At 40.0% G+C, this 16,665-nt stretch overlaps 1 protein-coding gene across 4 annotated transcripts in view; it reads right to left on the reverse strand.

The window, feature by feature from the left end:
* Window positions 1-13,731: 13,731 nt before the first annotated feature.
* vti1a (vesicle transport through interaction with t-SNAREs 1A) overlaps window positions 13,732-16,665 on the reverse strand; it is a 295,526-nt gene continuing 292,592 nt past the window's right edge. For all 4 annotated transcript variants that reach the window (XM_078413499.1, XM_078413501.1, XM_078413498.1 and 1 more), the window contains one exon: window positions 13,732-15,827. In XM_078413499.1, coding sequence (XP_078269625.1) covers window positions 15,734-15,827 — 94 coding nt within the window. In that variant the 3' untranslated portion in view covers window positions 13,732-15,733. The remainder of the gene's footprint in view (window positions 15,828-16,665) is intronic.

Below are 16,665 nucleotides of genomic sequence, written 5' to 3' on the forward strand. Positions count from 1 at the left end.
TGCCTCAACTACTTCCTCTCGCAGCTCGTTCTATATACCCACTACCCTCTGAGTGAAAGTTCTAAATATTTTCTTGACTAGGAATTGTAGATTCAAACAGGATGAAAATGAAAGCCCTTCAGCCCAGAATCTGTACCAAACATCGAGCATCTATTTGCGCAAATCCTACATTCTCCCTACATTCATGTCGACTTTCTCCTAGAAAGCACCGCACAGCTACGCTCATGGGGAAATTTACAGTGGCCAATTAACAACACACACATCTTTGGGACATGGGAGGAAACCCATACAATAACATGGAGAACATGCAAACTTCACATCAGAAGTCACGGGTAAATCTTGCTTGAGTTGCGAAGTAGCACTTCCGCTAGCTGTGACACTGTGATGCCCAGTCTGAGGTCCACACCTCAAACAACATAGAGGACTATGTGGAATTCTCGATGGACAAATTGCTTGCCCTGTTTGATAGAACACGAGTGTAGTTCAGTGTCCGTGAAGTGCTTTTGGATATCTTGCAAAAGTTTTTTTCATTCTTTAAATCACTCAAACAAAGGAGTTATAATGATTTTTTTCCCGTTAAATCTAGAAGGGAAGAATAAAATTGAGGGGTGAACAAAATACAGCTTGAGGGATTAAATCCTTATCTGTCTCTAACCCAGAATGTGCAGTTCTAGCCGCCAGCAGCAGACACGAACAGATCAAATGAGACGGACCTTTGTCTTTTCTGTTCAACAAGACAGTGTAACAAACTAGCTTTACAGCAATCTGCATGCAACATTATTGATCAGACAGAATTGGTTCTGCACAGATATGGCAAATTATTGGATTCATATTTTATTTGTCCAAGCCATCATTGAGAGGCACTTTCCATGTTTGTAAGGGTAATTTGTTACTGTGTGGAAAGCAGGAGGAAAGGAAGAGATTACTTTTAGATGATAGCGAAAACCTGTAGTGGCGCATCTAGCCAAACAACACAGATGTATTCAGATGAATCTTTATTATTGATGGAGTATAAACTTAGATTAATAATAAAATGAGAAAATTGGTGAATAAGCACACAAGGCACTATTCTAATGTTACACTTCCCAAGACATGTGGAAATATAATTCATATTGAGGAAACATTGTGGGAAACCCAAAGGTTTAAAGTTTATAATATTACCATTAGGGAAACCAAAAGAATCAAACCGGTTCATGTTTCAGCAGCAAAATAATTAAAGTAAATCTACTTTACAATATTTGCCAATGAAATAATAAACTGTGGGTTGCCAAAGGTCAACTTATTAATAAATTACTTCTTCCTGATTAGACCCAGAATCTCAGAATGAGAAACAGGTCAATTACCTTATGTTCCCAATAGGAGAAGGACCAGTTTAAAAGAGCTGGGCATTATTTGGGGAAGCATATTGCAATATATTTTTACAGACAAAATTTGGACTAAATGGCAGAGTCCAAAAGGTTGTTCAGAAACGGTGCTACCTGGATATATGTATCTTTGAAAGTGACCAGGCTTGTGAAGAGAGTGATTTATAAAAATGTCTGAGATTTAGGAATTCATAAGAAGTACAGGAAGGCTATATTGAATTCACATAAGATACTGGTTAGGTCATGTCAGGAGTACTGTGTCCAGTCCTGGTGATGATACTAAGAAAGGGTGGCAAAGTGGCTACCTCACAGCACCAGAGAACTGGGTTTGATCCTGACCTCAGGTGCTCTCTGTGTGACTTTCGCACATCCACCCTGTGACATCCACATCCACCCACATCCACCCAGATTTCTCTGGGTGCTACGGTTTCCTCCGACATCTCAAAGATGTGTGTGTTTGTAGGTTAATTGGCCTCTGTAAATTGTCTCAAGTAAATTGTCTCAAGCAGAAGCAAAAGTGAGATAAAATAGAACTAGTGTGAATGGGTGATCGATGGTCGGCATGGACTCTGTGGGCTGAAGGCATTTTTCCATGCTGTGTTTGTACACTAAACTAAAGATGCAAAGATCTCAAGAGGGACAGAAAGTATTTCAGTTAATGGGGGATTTCAGCTGCGCCGGAGAGCTGGGCATGTTCTTGGAAGAATGAAACTGGAAAGCAGATTTGATAGAGTTGGAGAAGATCATGACTGGTTTCGAAAGTTGGTCCCTGAACTAAAAGTCACTGCTTGGGAGTTGGGAGCAGAGTCAATCAGAGCTTTTAAATGCCAATCAGACAAGCACACAAGATAAAATAATGTGCAATGCAAATTGGATCAGCAACCATCTAAAAGATGCCAGGATTGACATGGTTAAATAATCTGTATTTATAATGTTAATGTTCGTTATCTCCTTCAGTTCCCATATGGGAACTTTCACAACAGTCACAAATTCAGGTGATGTCCATTGGCATGTGGTTTAATCCTAAACTGAGCTTTCCTCCATTGTTCTATTTGAATAATTACAGTACTCCCATTTTCACTTTCACAATATCAGTTACCATTTGTCTCCATTCCCACTTGTGCCCATTACAACCAAGTCTCTGGGCTTTTTTAAAAATCAGCTTTCCCACTTACAACTTCTAGAAACCACAGGTCATTCAACATGTTACTCGCCATGTCCTTACCTGCTTTGCTCCTCGTGGTTTTCACTCCAGCATTCCATCAAGGCTTCAATTTCAATACCTTCCATCACCACGAGCATGATTGGCAAGACCCTTGCACTCATCTTCACATGTCTTCATTCAATCCTGTGGGACTCTGTCCATGGGCCCATGGATAGAACATCCAAGCTTGCGGTTTATGGGCCAGCCATACAAACCTCATCAGAGATCCTCCCTCACTTCATGCTTCCCTAGCTTGTGAACAGCTTCTTACACTTTCAATCCAGCTTTCCAACTGCATTTTGTGCATCATTCCCTCTCCTTTGGGGTGCATTTCTATTCTCTGCAAAATACTCCCTGACCTTTCCAATGAATGAAGTCTTTGCTGTGCACAGTCCCTCAACAATGAATGAAGATGTATTAATTCCATGGGCACAGTAGCGTTATAGCTTAAGGTGCAATACGTTATCTTATTGGCAACATATTTAAATTGAGTCTATTTTATGTGATCTAGTTGATTATAATAAGATCAAATATTTTAATCTAGAATAAAAAACTGTTTTTTCCCACAGACTTTAATAGTTATCTTGACAGCAGACATACTGATCTTATGTCTTAGGGTCATAGAGTCACAGAGTCATACAGTGTGGAAACAGGCCCTTTAGCCCAATTTACCCACGCCGGCCAAGATGTCCCATCTACACTAGTCCCACTGCCTGTAGCCTATATCCCTCTAAACCAATCCTATCCTTTGTAAGTCTTATCTTACTTTGAAATGTAGGCATTGTTGTGACACAGAAAATACAGCAACCAAGCTGCAGCAACTGAAAAGAATTGGACAATGTGTTTCTGCGCCAACAGTTGAGGAATTGGAAATGGCCAGAGTTCGAGGGCAGAGGCTTATTTTTTGGAATTGTGCCACTGGTTATCTTACGTCTACCCAAGGGAGCAGAGGGGCCTTGGTTTAATGTCCCATCTGAAAACTGACATCACTGACACGTGCAGAGCTCCCTTGGTGCCACGATGCATGTTATGCTACAATTGTGATTTTGTGTACAAGTCGCCTGAGTGGTGCTTCAAGCACCGACCAATGGATGGGATGGAGAATGTTATGTAGAATATAACTTAAATCCACGGTTGTGGTTGACATACAGGTCAACCACTGATTTCCCAGCTCCCTTGGTTCCAGAGCCTTTCTGGATTATCTGGTTTTTTTCCCAGACCAACAGAGGTCATGACCTCCAAGAGGAGTTGAAGGGTACTGGAATGTTCCACCAAGGCCGTCGGGGGACCGAGGTACCGGCTCGCAAAGTTGATCTCAGTAGTCGGCTATGGGAATGAATCTGCTGGCTCTGGATGACATGGAGTTCCAGAGGCCCGGCCATGGGGGGGGGGGGGGGGGGGGTGGCAAATTCAACCTGCCGATCGGCCACAAAATTCCCCATGAGGTCGAGATCGGCCACTTCACCCGGCTGAGGCACCGAATTTATTTTTTGGGGGGGGGGGGGATTTCCGGGGAGATTTCATAATTTTGACTGGATTCAGGAGGGGCCGGGCCGCCAGTTGCTGGAAAGTGTATGGTGGACCTGAATTTCATTCCTTGCACTTTGCACCTTCCCTGTTAGTTGATTGGGTTTATGCATTGTCCAGAAACCTTTGACAGGCCAACCATCATGTCCTCCTGAGAGTTGCACGGATATGGCAATATTGTCCAAAGCACCTCATCCACCAAACTATTTTCCCACCGACTATTTGAATAAAGAGATCGGTCCTTCCCACTCTCCTACCATGTTCAAATTGGCCACATTTTATAGAAATTTCAGCAGCAAAACCTCAAAACGGTATTTTCCCACCTTCAGTTCTTCCCCTCCACCCCTTCCTACTTTCAATCTGAAGAAGGTTCCTGACCCGAAACGTTACCTATCCTTTTTCTCCAGAGATGCTACCTGAGATGGTGCCCTTCCGCCCACTGAATCTGCACCGACCAGCGATCACCCCACACGCTAGCACTATCCTGCACACTAGGGACCATTTACAATTTTACCGAAGCTAATTAATCTACAAAGCTGTATGTCTTAGGAGTGTGGGAGGAATCCGGAGCACCCAGAGAAAACCCATGCGGTTATGGGGAGAATGTGCAAACTCCGTACAGACAGCCCCTGTAGTCAGGATCGAACCCGGCTCTCTGGAGCTGTGAGGCAGCAACTCTACCACTGCGCCACTGTGCCATCCCAAACTCTGAACATTAAACCAACAAGAAATGGGAGACTTCAGTAAGGGAGACTGAATGTAAACAATCAGGATTTGCCATATTTAACTACCATTTCCTAAAACTACACAAAGTCTAACTGCAGACCTCCCAACATTTGATTTTCCAAATTCATAATTTTGATGTCCAAAATTCAGAATTTTACATCAAAATTCATAATATGGCGCATAATGCAACTTTTCAGCAAAAGAAAAAGTATGCATGCCAAATGCGCGTACACGTTGCTCTACATTCATGTGTGAAAAACAACTATTATTTCCAACAGTCTGTGGTTCTTGGACTGCATGTACAATGTCAGGCTTATCATGAGCATATTCTGCTATTTATAGAAAGGTTATTGAACAGAAATACTTTTTACAAATACAAAGAATAAATTGTTTTATTTTGTTTTTTCTATTTTGTTTTTTCCTTATGAAGAGTTTCATTTAAAACTGCACATACCTAATTTCATTGAAGAGTCTGTGACCGTGCTAACAAGGATTGCAATACAACGTATCGATATTGACCATCCAAAAACAGTCGGTAATTTTGATCACTCCTGTACCATCTGGCATATATCGAGTGGCTGAATTGACAAATTGAAATTACTGACTGTTTTGCGGAAAAATGTGAGGCGAAATCGGAATGCGCGAAATGAAATAAGAAAGGGGAAACTTTCCGCCAAATTCGGAAGGGTTGGGAGGTCTGCAACTGGATTGCTGTCTTAACTGAAAGGTGTCATACCTGGTGTTGCAGCACTCCCCCAATACTGGAGAGCCCCTTTAGGTTTCTGTGTCACAGTCTCTGAGCGGAAATTGAAGCCACTACTCTCTGACTCTAATGCAGGAGTACGATTGACTCTGCTGACACTTCATGAAGCATTGAGTGATTTCTTTGCAATTTTTCCATGTTTATTTACAGAATGTAAATATTTACACAGCTTACTTGCTGAGAGTCCACCCGTGATCAACAAATCATTCCATTCGAGGAGATTTGAGTTATAGCTGTAATTTCATGCAACAATATCAATGCCCGTTTAAAGTGGAGTTGGGATTTCATTGTTGCATGCAGTGGAGAGTTTAGTTTTTTAGTTTAGAGATACAGCGCGGAAACAGGCCCTTCGGCCCACCGAGTCCGTACCGACCAGGGATCCCCGCACATGAACACTATCCTAGTAGGGCTAATTTACACTTACACCAAGCCAATCAACCCACATACATGTACGTCTTTGGCGTGTGGGAGTAAACCCACGCGGTCCTGGGGAGAACGTACAAACTCTGGACAGACAGCACCCATAATCAGGGTTGAACCCGGGGCTCCGGCACTGCAAGCGCTGCAAGGCAGCAACTCTACCGCTGCACCACCGTGCTTCCAGTTATAAGCTGGTTTCTAATTTCCAGCCCATGTTTCTATTCTTCACTGTATTGTCACGGGAATGTGGACAAAACAGTAGTGAAGCATCATTCAACACAATGACTCCCATCAGAGGCAACTGCTCATCACAGACCAGCACTGTTATGATGACCTGTCAGGTACAAAGCACAACATACATTTTGTGCTCCTTGCTCCCTCTGGAACTTAACATCTTCAAATGTGGGGTCACACATAAATTATGGGGCTGTTGCTAGCAATATCAGTGCAGTCAGGGCAGAAGCAGCATAAATGTTAGAGGAATTTTCTGCCCGGACCATACCTTTAGGTTGTTTGTGTGTTTTACGTTGTTTTTAAGATTCAAAGGGGCTGGATTTGAGTCCTCCCCCTCCCCCCCCTCCATCCCTCCCTCCCCCACCCCGGTCAAAGTGGGAGGCTGGCCAATTCCACTGGTTAGGTATTCCTCTGCTTTTTTCAGTAATGTGGTCACAGTCATGTTGTTTCAAATAAGATTTTATTATCATCATCATATCATATATATACAGCCGGAAACAGGCCTTTTCGGCCCACCAAGTCCGTGCCGCCCAGCGATCCTTGCACATTAACACTATCCTACACCCACTAGGGACAATTTTTACCTTTACCCAGCCAATTAACCTACATACCTGTACGTCTTTGGAATATTCTATTAAGAAAATAAAAATAATGAACAAAACAGTCCAACAATAAATGATTTACTATAATTCATTAAATTTCAGTGATTTTAAACTGCTAGCCACATATTACAAATCCTTATTCTTGATGGATAACATTTTCCAGATGCATTTACAGTACCAGGGAACCATTATTTTGTGTTGCCTGGCTGTGATGGTTCATTTTGCTTATTCTGTTAATTGCTGGCTGATCTGCTGTTACAGTGACCATCTTTGTGAACTTTTTGATGTATACACGCCTTGGTTGTCATTTTATTTTTAGCAGATAATCTCAAATCAGATTTGGAAACATGAATGATATCCACCAACTATGAGAGCAGCTCACATTATACTTTTTTCCTTAGACCTATCATTATTGCTCCCATGTACGTAGATGCGGAGGATGCAAAGTACTGGTGCAACTCAGTGTATCAGGCAGCATCTCTGGAGAACATGGATAGGTGATGTTTTGGGTCGGGACACTTCTACAGATGAAGGATCCTACAGCAGTTTTTTTTTGTGAAATAAAATATTTGTTTTGGAAAAGGATCCTGCAACATCTTGGTCAACATTAGTTATCACCTGTAATCACCTGACCATGTTCTCCAGAGATGCTGCCTGACCCGTTGAGTTACCCCAGCATGTTGCGTCCTTTTGCGTAAACCAGCATCTGCAGTACCTTGTTTCTCTATGTAGACGTGGACCCTGTTTAAGAAATTCTGGTGTTGCTGTCACCCTTTATTCCTGAACTCAGACATGAAGAAACATATTCACAATGCTCCCCAAAGATTTCCACATGACCATTTCCAGCAGAAATCCTTCCATTCTTGATTAGTACAGGTGTCAGGGGTTATGGCGAGAATGCAGGAGAATGCTGTTGAGAGGGAAAGATGGATCAGCCATGATTGAATGGCAGTGTAGACATGATGGGTCGAATGGCCTAATTTTGCTCCTATCACTTATCACCTTATTTCCGCCCAGGGTTATAGAAACATAGAAAATAGGTGCGGGAGTATGCTATTCGGCCCTTCGAGCCAGCACCACCATTCAAGATGATCATGGCTGATCATCCAAAATCAGCACCCCATTCCAGCTTTTTCCCCTCATCCCTCGATTCCCTTAGCCCTAAGAGCTAAGTCGAACTCTCTCTTTTCACTTTTCCCCACCCATTTTGAAGCACTGAACAGCTTTCGGTGGTCTACTGATGCATAACTCAGCATCAGCTAGATCAGGTAACTAATGTGGATCAGGATGTTGCAGGGTCCTTTCCCAAAACAAACCTTTTATTTCACAAAGGTTTGCAGATAAGCCAAAAAATGAATCCCAGCACTTTGGAGTAATTCAATGGGTCAAGCAGTATCTGTGGAGGGAGTGGACATTTTGAGTTGAGATACTGCATCTGGATTGGCATTTCATCCTGTCTTAATTCATTCTTTCAAAAAGAGCCCACTCTTCACCATTACTTATTGTATCTGAACATTTCTGAGAGAGTAATACAGTGCTCGAGATGGTTGTGGAAGCAGGGCGGCTGACAATGTTAATGTGTCTAAACGAGGACTTGTATTGCTGGGCACAGAGGCTTTGAACCAAGAACTGAAAGATGGGCTTAATGCAGATACATGCCCACAGGTTGGCACGGGCATGGTGGGCTACATGGCTTTGTTTCCATGCTGTATGACTTCTAAAATGTCACCCCAAAGGCCCTCCTGCAATCTATCCAACATTTACTTTGCAGAGTGAACCTGTGCTCCCTGTCATATATTGCCACTTTGAATTAATTCAGATTCCCTCACTTGTTAAATCCACCACCTCCCATCAACTTGCAACCTCCAGTTGACTCCATGGAACATATCTGAGCAACAGCAGCAACTGCCTTATGCTATCACACATATTGGTGAACACTGTTCATTTGTTTAAACACAGGTTTGTGGAAGGACATTCCTTACAATGACCTGAATTGACAGTGTTTGTTAATAATTACAAAAACAGGAAGAGGATAGCTCCAGTTGTTTGTTAATTTCAAACAATTCTGGGAAATTTGCTGGAATTTAAAGCAATCACGTTGCCAGGTTCTGACAGTGAGAAACATCAGATAGGAAGTGATATAGACTCCAACCACAATCTTTCTAATATGCTGGATTGCGGAAATGGGATGATATGGGCTACCTTTGCAATACCCCCAGTCAATAAAGGAGACAAACATAACAGCCTGTGAAACATCCACAGTGGCCATAATCCAACATGAGTTATGAAGTCAAATTAAACTTTAGCAAGTAAAATGAAATTAGGCTGTTGAATAGATTAATTTAGTCATCTGCACATACAAGATTGCTCCTAAAATTCACGATACACATTAAAGGAAATAACAATTTGGCTGGATAACAGAAACACATTAATGGTAATGAACAGCATCTTTTCTGGACTGTTGGGTTGTAATCAATGGTCATAGAGTCATAGAATCGTTCAGCGTGGAAACAGGCCCGTCAGCCTAATTTTCTCACACCAACTAACATGCCCCATCTGCACTCGACCCATCTGTCTGCGCTTGGCCCATAACCCTCTAAACCTATCGTATCCATGTACCTGTCCAAATGTCTCTTGAACATTATGATAGTGCCTGCTTAAACATGATGATAGTTCTTGCTTAAATGTTATGATAGTACCTGCAAATAGTATACCAGTGTCAATGATTGGAAAATCTCTTCTGGTATTATCACATCCACTTTTGTCAAACTTTAATATGATTTCCACATCTGGGAATTTTAATAGTAGAAGCGCCAATGCAAAGCAAAACAGAAACAGATATAAGCATGAATGACAAATTATATAGAATTAAGGTGCAGATTAATCACAGTCAATTTGAAGGAATGATCTAGTCCTTTTGCAACCAGAGTCAGAATAAAGTGCAATATGTAATAAGTGCATAATCTTGCTTGTATTCTGCAACTCTTTATCCCATTGATTTCATGAAAATTAAATTTTGAAGCAGGTATCATTTATGCAAATTTAATTTACTGGAGAAGTGTTTCTGCTTTCGGGGTAAATTGCAAAATGCGTGTAAACTGCACACAAAATTGGACTAATCTTGAAGTGTTTTTCGTTTGAATTTTCCCTGAATCCATCTGACTATTGCCAAGTACAAAACTCACTGTGTACCAATGTAATTGGGCAGAGCCTTAAACATTTTAACTATTGCTTTGAAAAATATTCCTTGATGTATTTAATAGAGGCAACCTGGTCCAGGTTAATACCACTGAAAAATAGATTTATCGCTAAAAATTACAGCTATTTTATTCATCATATCAATCATCTCTAAGTAATCCAATTTTAAATTCCTGAAAATTATTTAATATTCAGAAGTGCTTGCTAGTTACATTGGGATATTTTTGTTTAAATTAAAAGATTTTAAAGTCATTCCTATTAATGTGTAGCAACTAAAAGAACCTTCTTAAATTTCTAGAGCCTTCTCAAAGGACTGCCAACAAGCACAATTAGTGCAAACTGATTATTACTAGTGGTGTGGCCAGTTATATAGGCAGATCAGAGTTCTATTGCAATAATTTTAAAACTTGCGATAAAGACCACAAAAATTCAGTTGGAGAGACACAGTGGCGCAGCAGACCCTCGTTCGATCCTGATTATGGGAGCTGAGTGTACAAAGTTTGTACATTCTCCCTATGACAATGTGGATTTTCCCCGGGTGCTCCAGTTTCCTCCCACATTCCAAAGACATCAGGTTTGTAGATTAATTGGCTTCTGTAAATTGCCCCTAGTGTGTTGGATAGAACTAGTCTGAAGAAGGGTCTCGACCCGAAACGTCACCCATTCCTTCTCTCCTGAGATGCTGCCTGACCTGCTGAGTTAATCCAGCATTTTGTGAATAAATACCTTCGATTTGTACCAGCATCTGCAGTTATTTTCTTATACTAGTGTATGGGTGATCGCTGGTCAGCGCAGACTCAGTGGGCAGAAGGGCCTGTTTCCATGGTTATTCTCTAAAACTAAAGCTGAATGTAACTTTAGCGTAAAATTCTTGGATGAAATATGCAGAGAAATCGACATTGTAAATTCAAGATCAGTATGTTCATTAAAGTGTAATTATGGTAACTGTTTATTGTAACTGAACCCCATGCTGTGAAAAAAAATCAAAGATACAGAAAGTACAGTGCAGATCCCAGAATAAAATAAAATCCCAATTAAACACTAGAATTGTATTGGCCTTTTCAAAAATTCTGACTGTAAATTTGCACTTCTTCATGATTGCTAAAACTGCAGCAAATTGATGTTCTCCTGTCTTTAGCATGGCAAGAGTAGAGCCAGGTTATTGACCTTAGTTGGGTTACAATGCATCAAAATCATGAACAGCACAAGCACGGATGATCGAGAAAATTCCTGCATAGCAATGATATGGATTCAAGAAATCACGTGGATACAATTTTCTCAGACAATCTGATGCAACTCAAAACTCATGCTATATTTATAACAATTTTTTCCCAGACTAATGCCAATTTCAGCCACAGGGCAGGATAGTTAACTGTGAAGAGGTTGGTTGACAGATGATGTTGAAATGTGCTGCTAGGAAACATGAGGTGTAACACTTTGAGAGAAAGGATAAGGAGAGGGGCCCATGCATTAAATGATAAAAAAACTTCAAAAGGCACAGAGACGGTGAGGGTTCAGCTACACAAACCTATTGATTAAACTTTGTGCGAAAGAACGGGTTCCTGGAATTTATAAATAGAAGTATGGTATAGAAAAGCAAGGAGCAATTCTAAATTTATCGATATGCTTCATTTAGGAAATAGTTGTACAATTTTGGTCGCTTTATTTTAGGAAGTATTTCAAGGTCATGGAATGGGAGCAGATGGAATTTACCCAGATGATTCCAGAGATTGTAGACTTTAGTCACAAGGACAGTCAGGCAAACAGGCTCTGTTCATTATTTACCAAAGGTTAAGGGGAGACAAAGCTGAAAAATGGGGGATAGATTATTTGGACTGCTTGAGGAATCAATAAGTAGAGAGTATAAATTTGAAATCATCACTAAATAAATAAACAAAGCTTTTCTTTAGTCCAAATATGTGATCTTACATAAATAATAGTTGAAATTGAATCAATTACAATTTGGAAATGGATAAATATTTCTCAGGGGAAAGGGCAGTCATGGGACTAGGTTGACACAAGTTGGTAACATGACCCTTTCCCTTGCTGCCAACTCTCATCACTCCAATACGATCTACAGACATAAGAATGGGCAAATAAGACTAGATGTCAGGTCTTTTGTGGACGACTTTCAGTGTTATCTGTTCTACAATATTTATTCTTTACTCAAAACATACACGCTCAAAAAAATATTAACCACAGCCTGAAGGGGCTGAATAGCACCTGCCAAAAGAATGAATTAATTCTGCAAAACATTGGGCTAAGTCGGCCAACCTGCCACCAGAAGTTCAAAAAGGATTTGCTGTGTTGAAATGCATGAATCTGAAATGTACTGATATTGAGATACTGATTGCCTGCTCTGCCAACATAATGTCCTGACTTAATACTAGACAGTGGTCTCCATCTTTCAGTCTGAAGAAAGGTTCCGACCTGAAACGTCGCCTATTCCATTTCTCCATGGATGCTGCCTGACCCGTTGAATTACTCAAGCATTTTGTGTCTATCTGCAGAACTCTGTTTTGCTGATCTGAGGATATGGATGCACTTCGCACTTGGCCCTTAGCTTAAAACTGGGGTGGGCTGGCAGACAAATGACAGCCCATATATTAGAATGGAATTGCCCACACTGTGATCTTTTTTTTTTTTTTTTTAAATAACTAGTTTTAATCTTTAAATGTTTAATTACATAAAAAAATATATAAAAACTTTAAATTACACCAAATCAGTTTGAACAGTTCTGGAGTTTCCACGACCACCAGAAACACTTAGAAAATAGTTCAACGGCCTTTGACAGCAGTGAGATTCCAAATGCACTGTGAGAGTTAGGCATGGGACCCACCTATTGCATGGAGCCGGCTCTCCTGTGCAGTTAGCTTTCATATATATCGGGCAATTCATTTGGCCCCATGCATTGAGGAAGAACAAAGGCTGAATGGCAGGGACGTGGTTAGCAAGTCTTGGGCAATTGGCCAGGTTGAAGATAATCATGCCCTCCATGTAAATATCCATCTGGTCAATGCCATCAAACAGTCACTGGAATAGTCCATTTGGTTTTGTGCAGAAGTTAGACAGCACCTAGTGAGATGGTGCTGCCAGATGCAAAGGAACTTGTTCGTAATTCAGTTAATGTTCGTCATTGGAAAATCACATGCATTGGAAGTCATGTGTCTTGAACAACCTGCAAAGCTGGATCTATATACAAATAAAAATGGCAACTGTTTTGGGATATATTTAAATGATATTGTAGAATGATGCTTTGCCTTACTAATTAGAATTGCAGTCATGACCCACTGTATCCAGTGAATTGGACACTTTTGTTTTACCAGCTTTGTAAAAAGATAATATTCAACAACTGTGATCTATAGTGGGATTAGAATTTCAGGGGTCAAAAAAGGATTTTGATTTTCAGAGTCTGGGCAGAACTGCTTTAAAATCTCACGAGCTCACTTTAAAAATGAATGAGAAAATAGGTTATCCAGGAGTCATTGTAAAAAAAAATCAATAGACAGCATATATCCACTTGGGTTATCAAAATCCTTGAATTTGAAGAAAAAAAAAAACACTTTAGGTATCATACAGAGCAGGCTTTGAAATGCGATCACTCAGTATAGCACAGAAAAAAAAGCGACACACACTTTATTCCTTTGGAATGTAATAGTATAATTGATATATTAAATAACATACATATTCCATACCTAATCTACATCCACAAGGAGAAAGCAAACATAAAGGTGGATGCCATAGCTCTTTATCCAGAATCAATTAAATAAATAAATGAGCAGAAAACATTCTACTGCAAATGGTCATTACAATAACAGCACAATTCACACATAATTAAGCTTACTTTCCGTAATGTGTGCAAAATGTGAGTGCATGAATATGTATATATTTTTTAAATATCTCATTATTAGAAAATATAACCTAAAGTTAGCAGTAATTTATAAATCATGACACACTTCCAGGTTGCCAATTAACTATCAGTTCTTTCTTAAAGTGAGGTTTCATTGTCAATGCGGAGCTCACAGTCAGTCATGTAAAGGGGTTAAAATCTGCATTCATTAAACATTGAAGCATGTGTGTACCCACTGATTTTGTTGCCCCGAGAATAAGATATAACCTATTTTTGACAAGTTTTCATCTTCTCTGCGGAAGACAGCGAAACCCTCAACCACTACATGAAACCAAATAAGTCACAAGGAGGTTGGTAATGAATAATCCATTTTATATTCCAATGGCACCCGCAGCTCTGAGTGGTGGATTTCTGCCAGATGATAGCACGGCTGCAAAGAAACCGCATGACGCAGCTGATGTTTAAAGAAAACAGACATAAGCCCAGAACAGATCATTAGCCACAAAACTGTTGTTTAATGCAATTTCTTAATGAACAAAATAGTTGATCCTAATAATGAAACAAAATAAAATGTTTAAACAGTAGCCAGGTTGTTGGTGATGCACAATTATTTCCTTGTCAAGTTTTTATGATTTAATGAGGTCCACTGGGACTGACATCTGTCAGTCAACCGTGACTTTTTGACACTATTACAACTTCAAATACATTTCCAGGCAGGCTGTTTTCTTCAGGTTTGAAATACTGAAATGATCTGACAGGTTTTAAAAAAAAGAGAAAAAATGTATAGTGAAGAGAGCAATTTTTTTTTACAGTGGGTGAGACAATCTGTGCTGCCATGGTAATGAAAAACTATAGAGGTCATTATCTGATGAGGTTTGCAGAATTGGTAGAATTTAAGATAATGATAACCTCAATGGGTTCTACCCACATGGGGACGGTCAGATCTGCACAATTTTGTTCACTGTTAATTTCAGCCTTTGAAGCTCTCAGCTCTGAAGCAAAAGCAAAGAAAGCCCCCCACCAAGTCAGTTCCAAAATAAGACAATTCAGCATGCCTTAAACAGAATATCAAATGCTCCTCATCATGTTGCTGTGGACTGACGTCAGGCACGCTCTCCGTTGTCTGACTTTACATGAGGCGTTTAAAACTGTAGCAGGAGCCTTCAAGATCTAATTTAGTTGTTAAATTCTTGCTTTGCATCTTTTAATTATTTTTCACATTATCGGTATTGCAAGTAGAGCCCATAGGTTAGCCATTTATTTCCAGTTATTTATTTTGCACTTGAGTGTAATTTCCATAATGTTACATGATGCATTTGTGAAAGAGGGAGTGTCACAATAATTAATTAGGTGTGTACCTAAAACCTAGACCAATATGAAGACAGGAAATAGGCAATCCACTTGTCCTTTGGACCTGGGAGCTGTGCATGTCAGTGCGTCACTGTGGGTTTTTTTTACACAGCTAACCACCGTTCCCCATCATTTATCCTCTGTAGATATAACCTGCAAGCTGTTGACAGATCTTACACACATATACAAAGGCCTGTAGTGCACCAACATACAATCCCATCACAAGACTTTAAATGATTCTACTTTCCCCCCCCTTCTCCCAGCGCTGAACAATCAAGAAGTCCACACGATCCCAGTTTCACTAAAAATCCAAGTCACTTTCTGAAGAACAAGAAGAAACAAGCAAACAATGATACAAAAACATTTTTTTTTTACACGGTTTGAGCCAGTAGAGAAGAATCTGTCAGTGCAAGAAGATGATTCATGTGACCAATTTGTCCTAATTACACTGAACAAGCAGTTTGTCGTTATTAATCACAGAAGAATAGAGACGTATCAGTGGCCTCTGACAGCAAAATAAATGGCCAGCACAATGGAGAGGAGAATGATGGCGCCCAGGATAAACATGACGATCCGATTCTGGATGATCCTAGACAGGGATTTTAAAGAAGGGGGCAGAAGGGAGGAAACAAAAAAAAGAGGAAAGAGATTAGAAACTGCAACAAATAAAATCCTTATTCAGCTAACTTCAGTGATCAAAGATGTCAGTCTGCAGACTGGAGGTGCTCATGTAGATGTAACTTCTGAATTAAATTGAAGCTTGGAGAAACATCAAATAGAGGCACGTTTATACGTTTACATTTCTACATGAAAATACACATATTGGATATAATTCCTGCTGTTTGCTGAACACTGTCAGCTCCTGTTTATAGCGATGGTTTGAAAATTACTTTCAAAGTGTACATTAAACAAACATACAAAGCACAAATCCGCAAGTATACTGCAATTCTTAAAAAGAACAAATGCACAAAGGTACCAAGCATGCAATTATTGTCGATTATGTGGATGTCAAACTTTTAAATGCCCAGTAGAGAAAGGAAAATATTTGCACGTGCTGAAAACCTGTAATAAAACCAGGAAACATTGCAAATATACAGCAGGTCTGGGCTATCATCTCAGAAGATTAAAGATAGGTTAATATTTCAGGTGTGGAACCTTTTGCAGACCAAAGGTCTACACACCTTAAATATTAATCTGTCTTTACTCTTTACGATTTACAGTCACTGATGGACCTGCTGAGCATTTCCTGTACTTTTGTGTTTTATTTCTTAATATTTGATAGTTAGCAAGGAAACAAATGAAATAAATGGTTGAGCGTAAGTGAAAGGCATTAGTTCTCACTAAATAAGCAGAAATTGGATTGGATTGTAAATGATACATGTCAAATCACTAATAGTCTCCTCACGACACTCCAAAGGGGCTGCTCT

The sequence above is a fragment of the Rhinoraja longicauda genome, chromosome 16 (genome assembly GCF_053455715.1).
Source record: "Rhinoraja longicauda isolate Sanriku21f chromosome 16, sRhiLon1.1, whole genome shotgun sequence".
In the NCBI taxonomy this organism is placed as follows: Eukaryota; Metazoa; Chordata; class Chondrichthyes; order Rajiformes; family Arhynchobatidae; genus Rhinoraja; species Rhinoraja longicauda.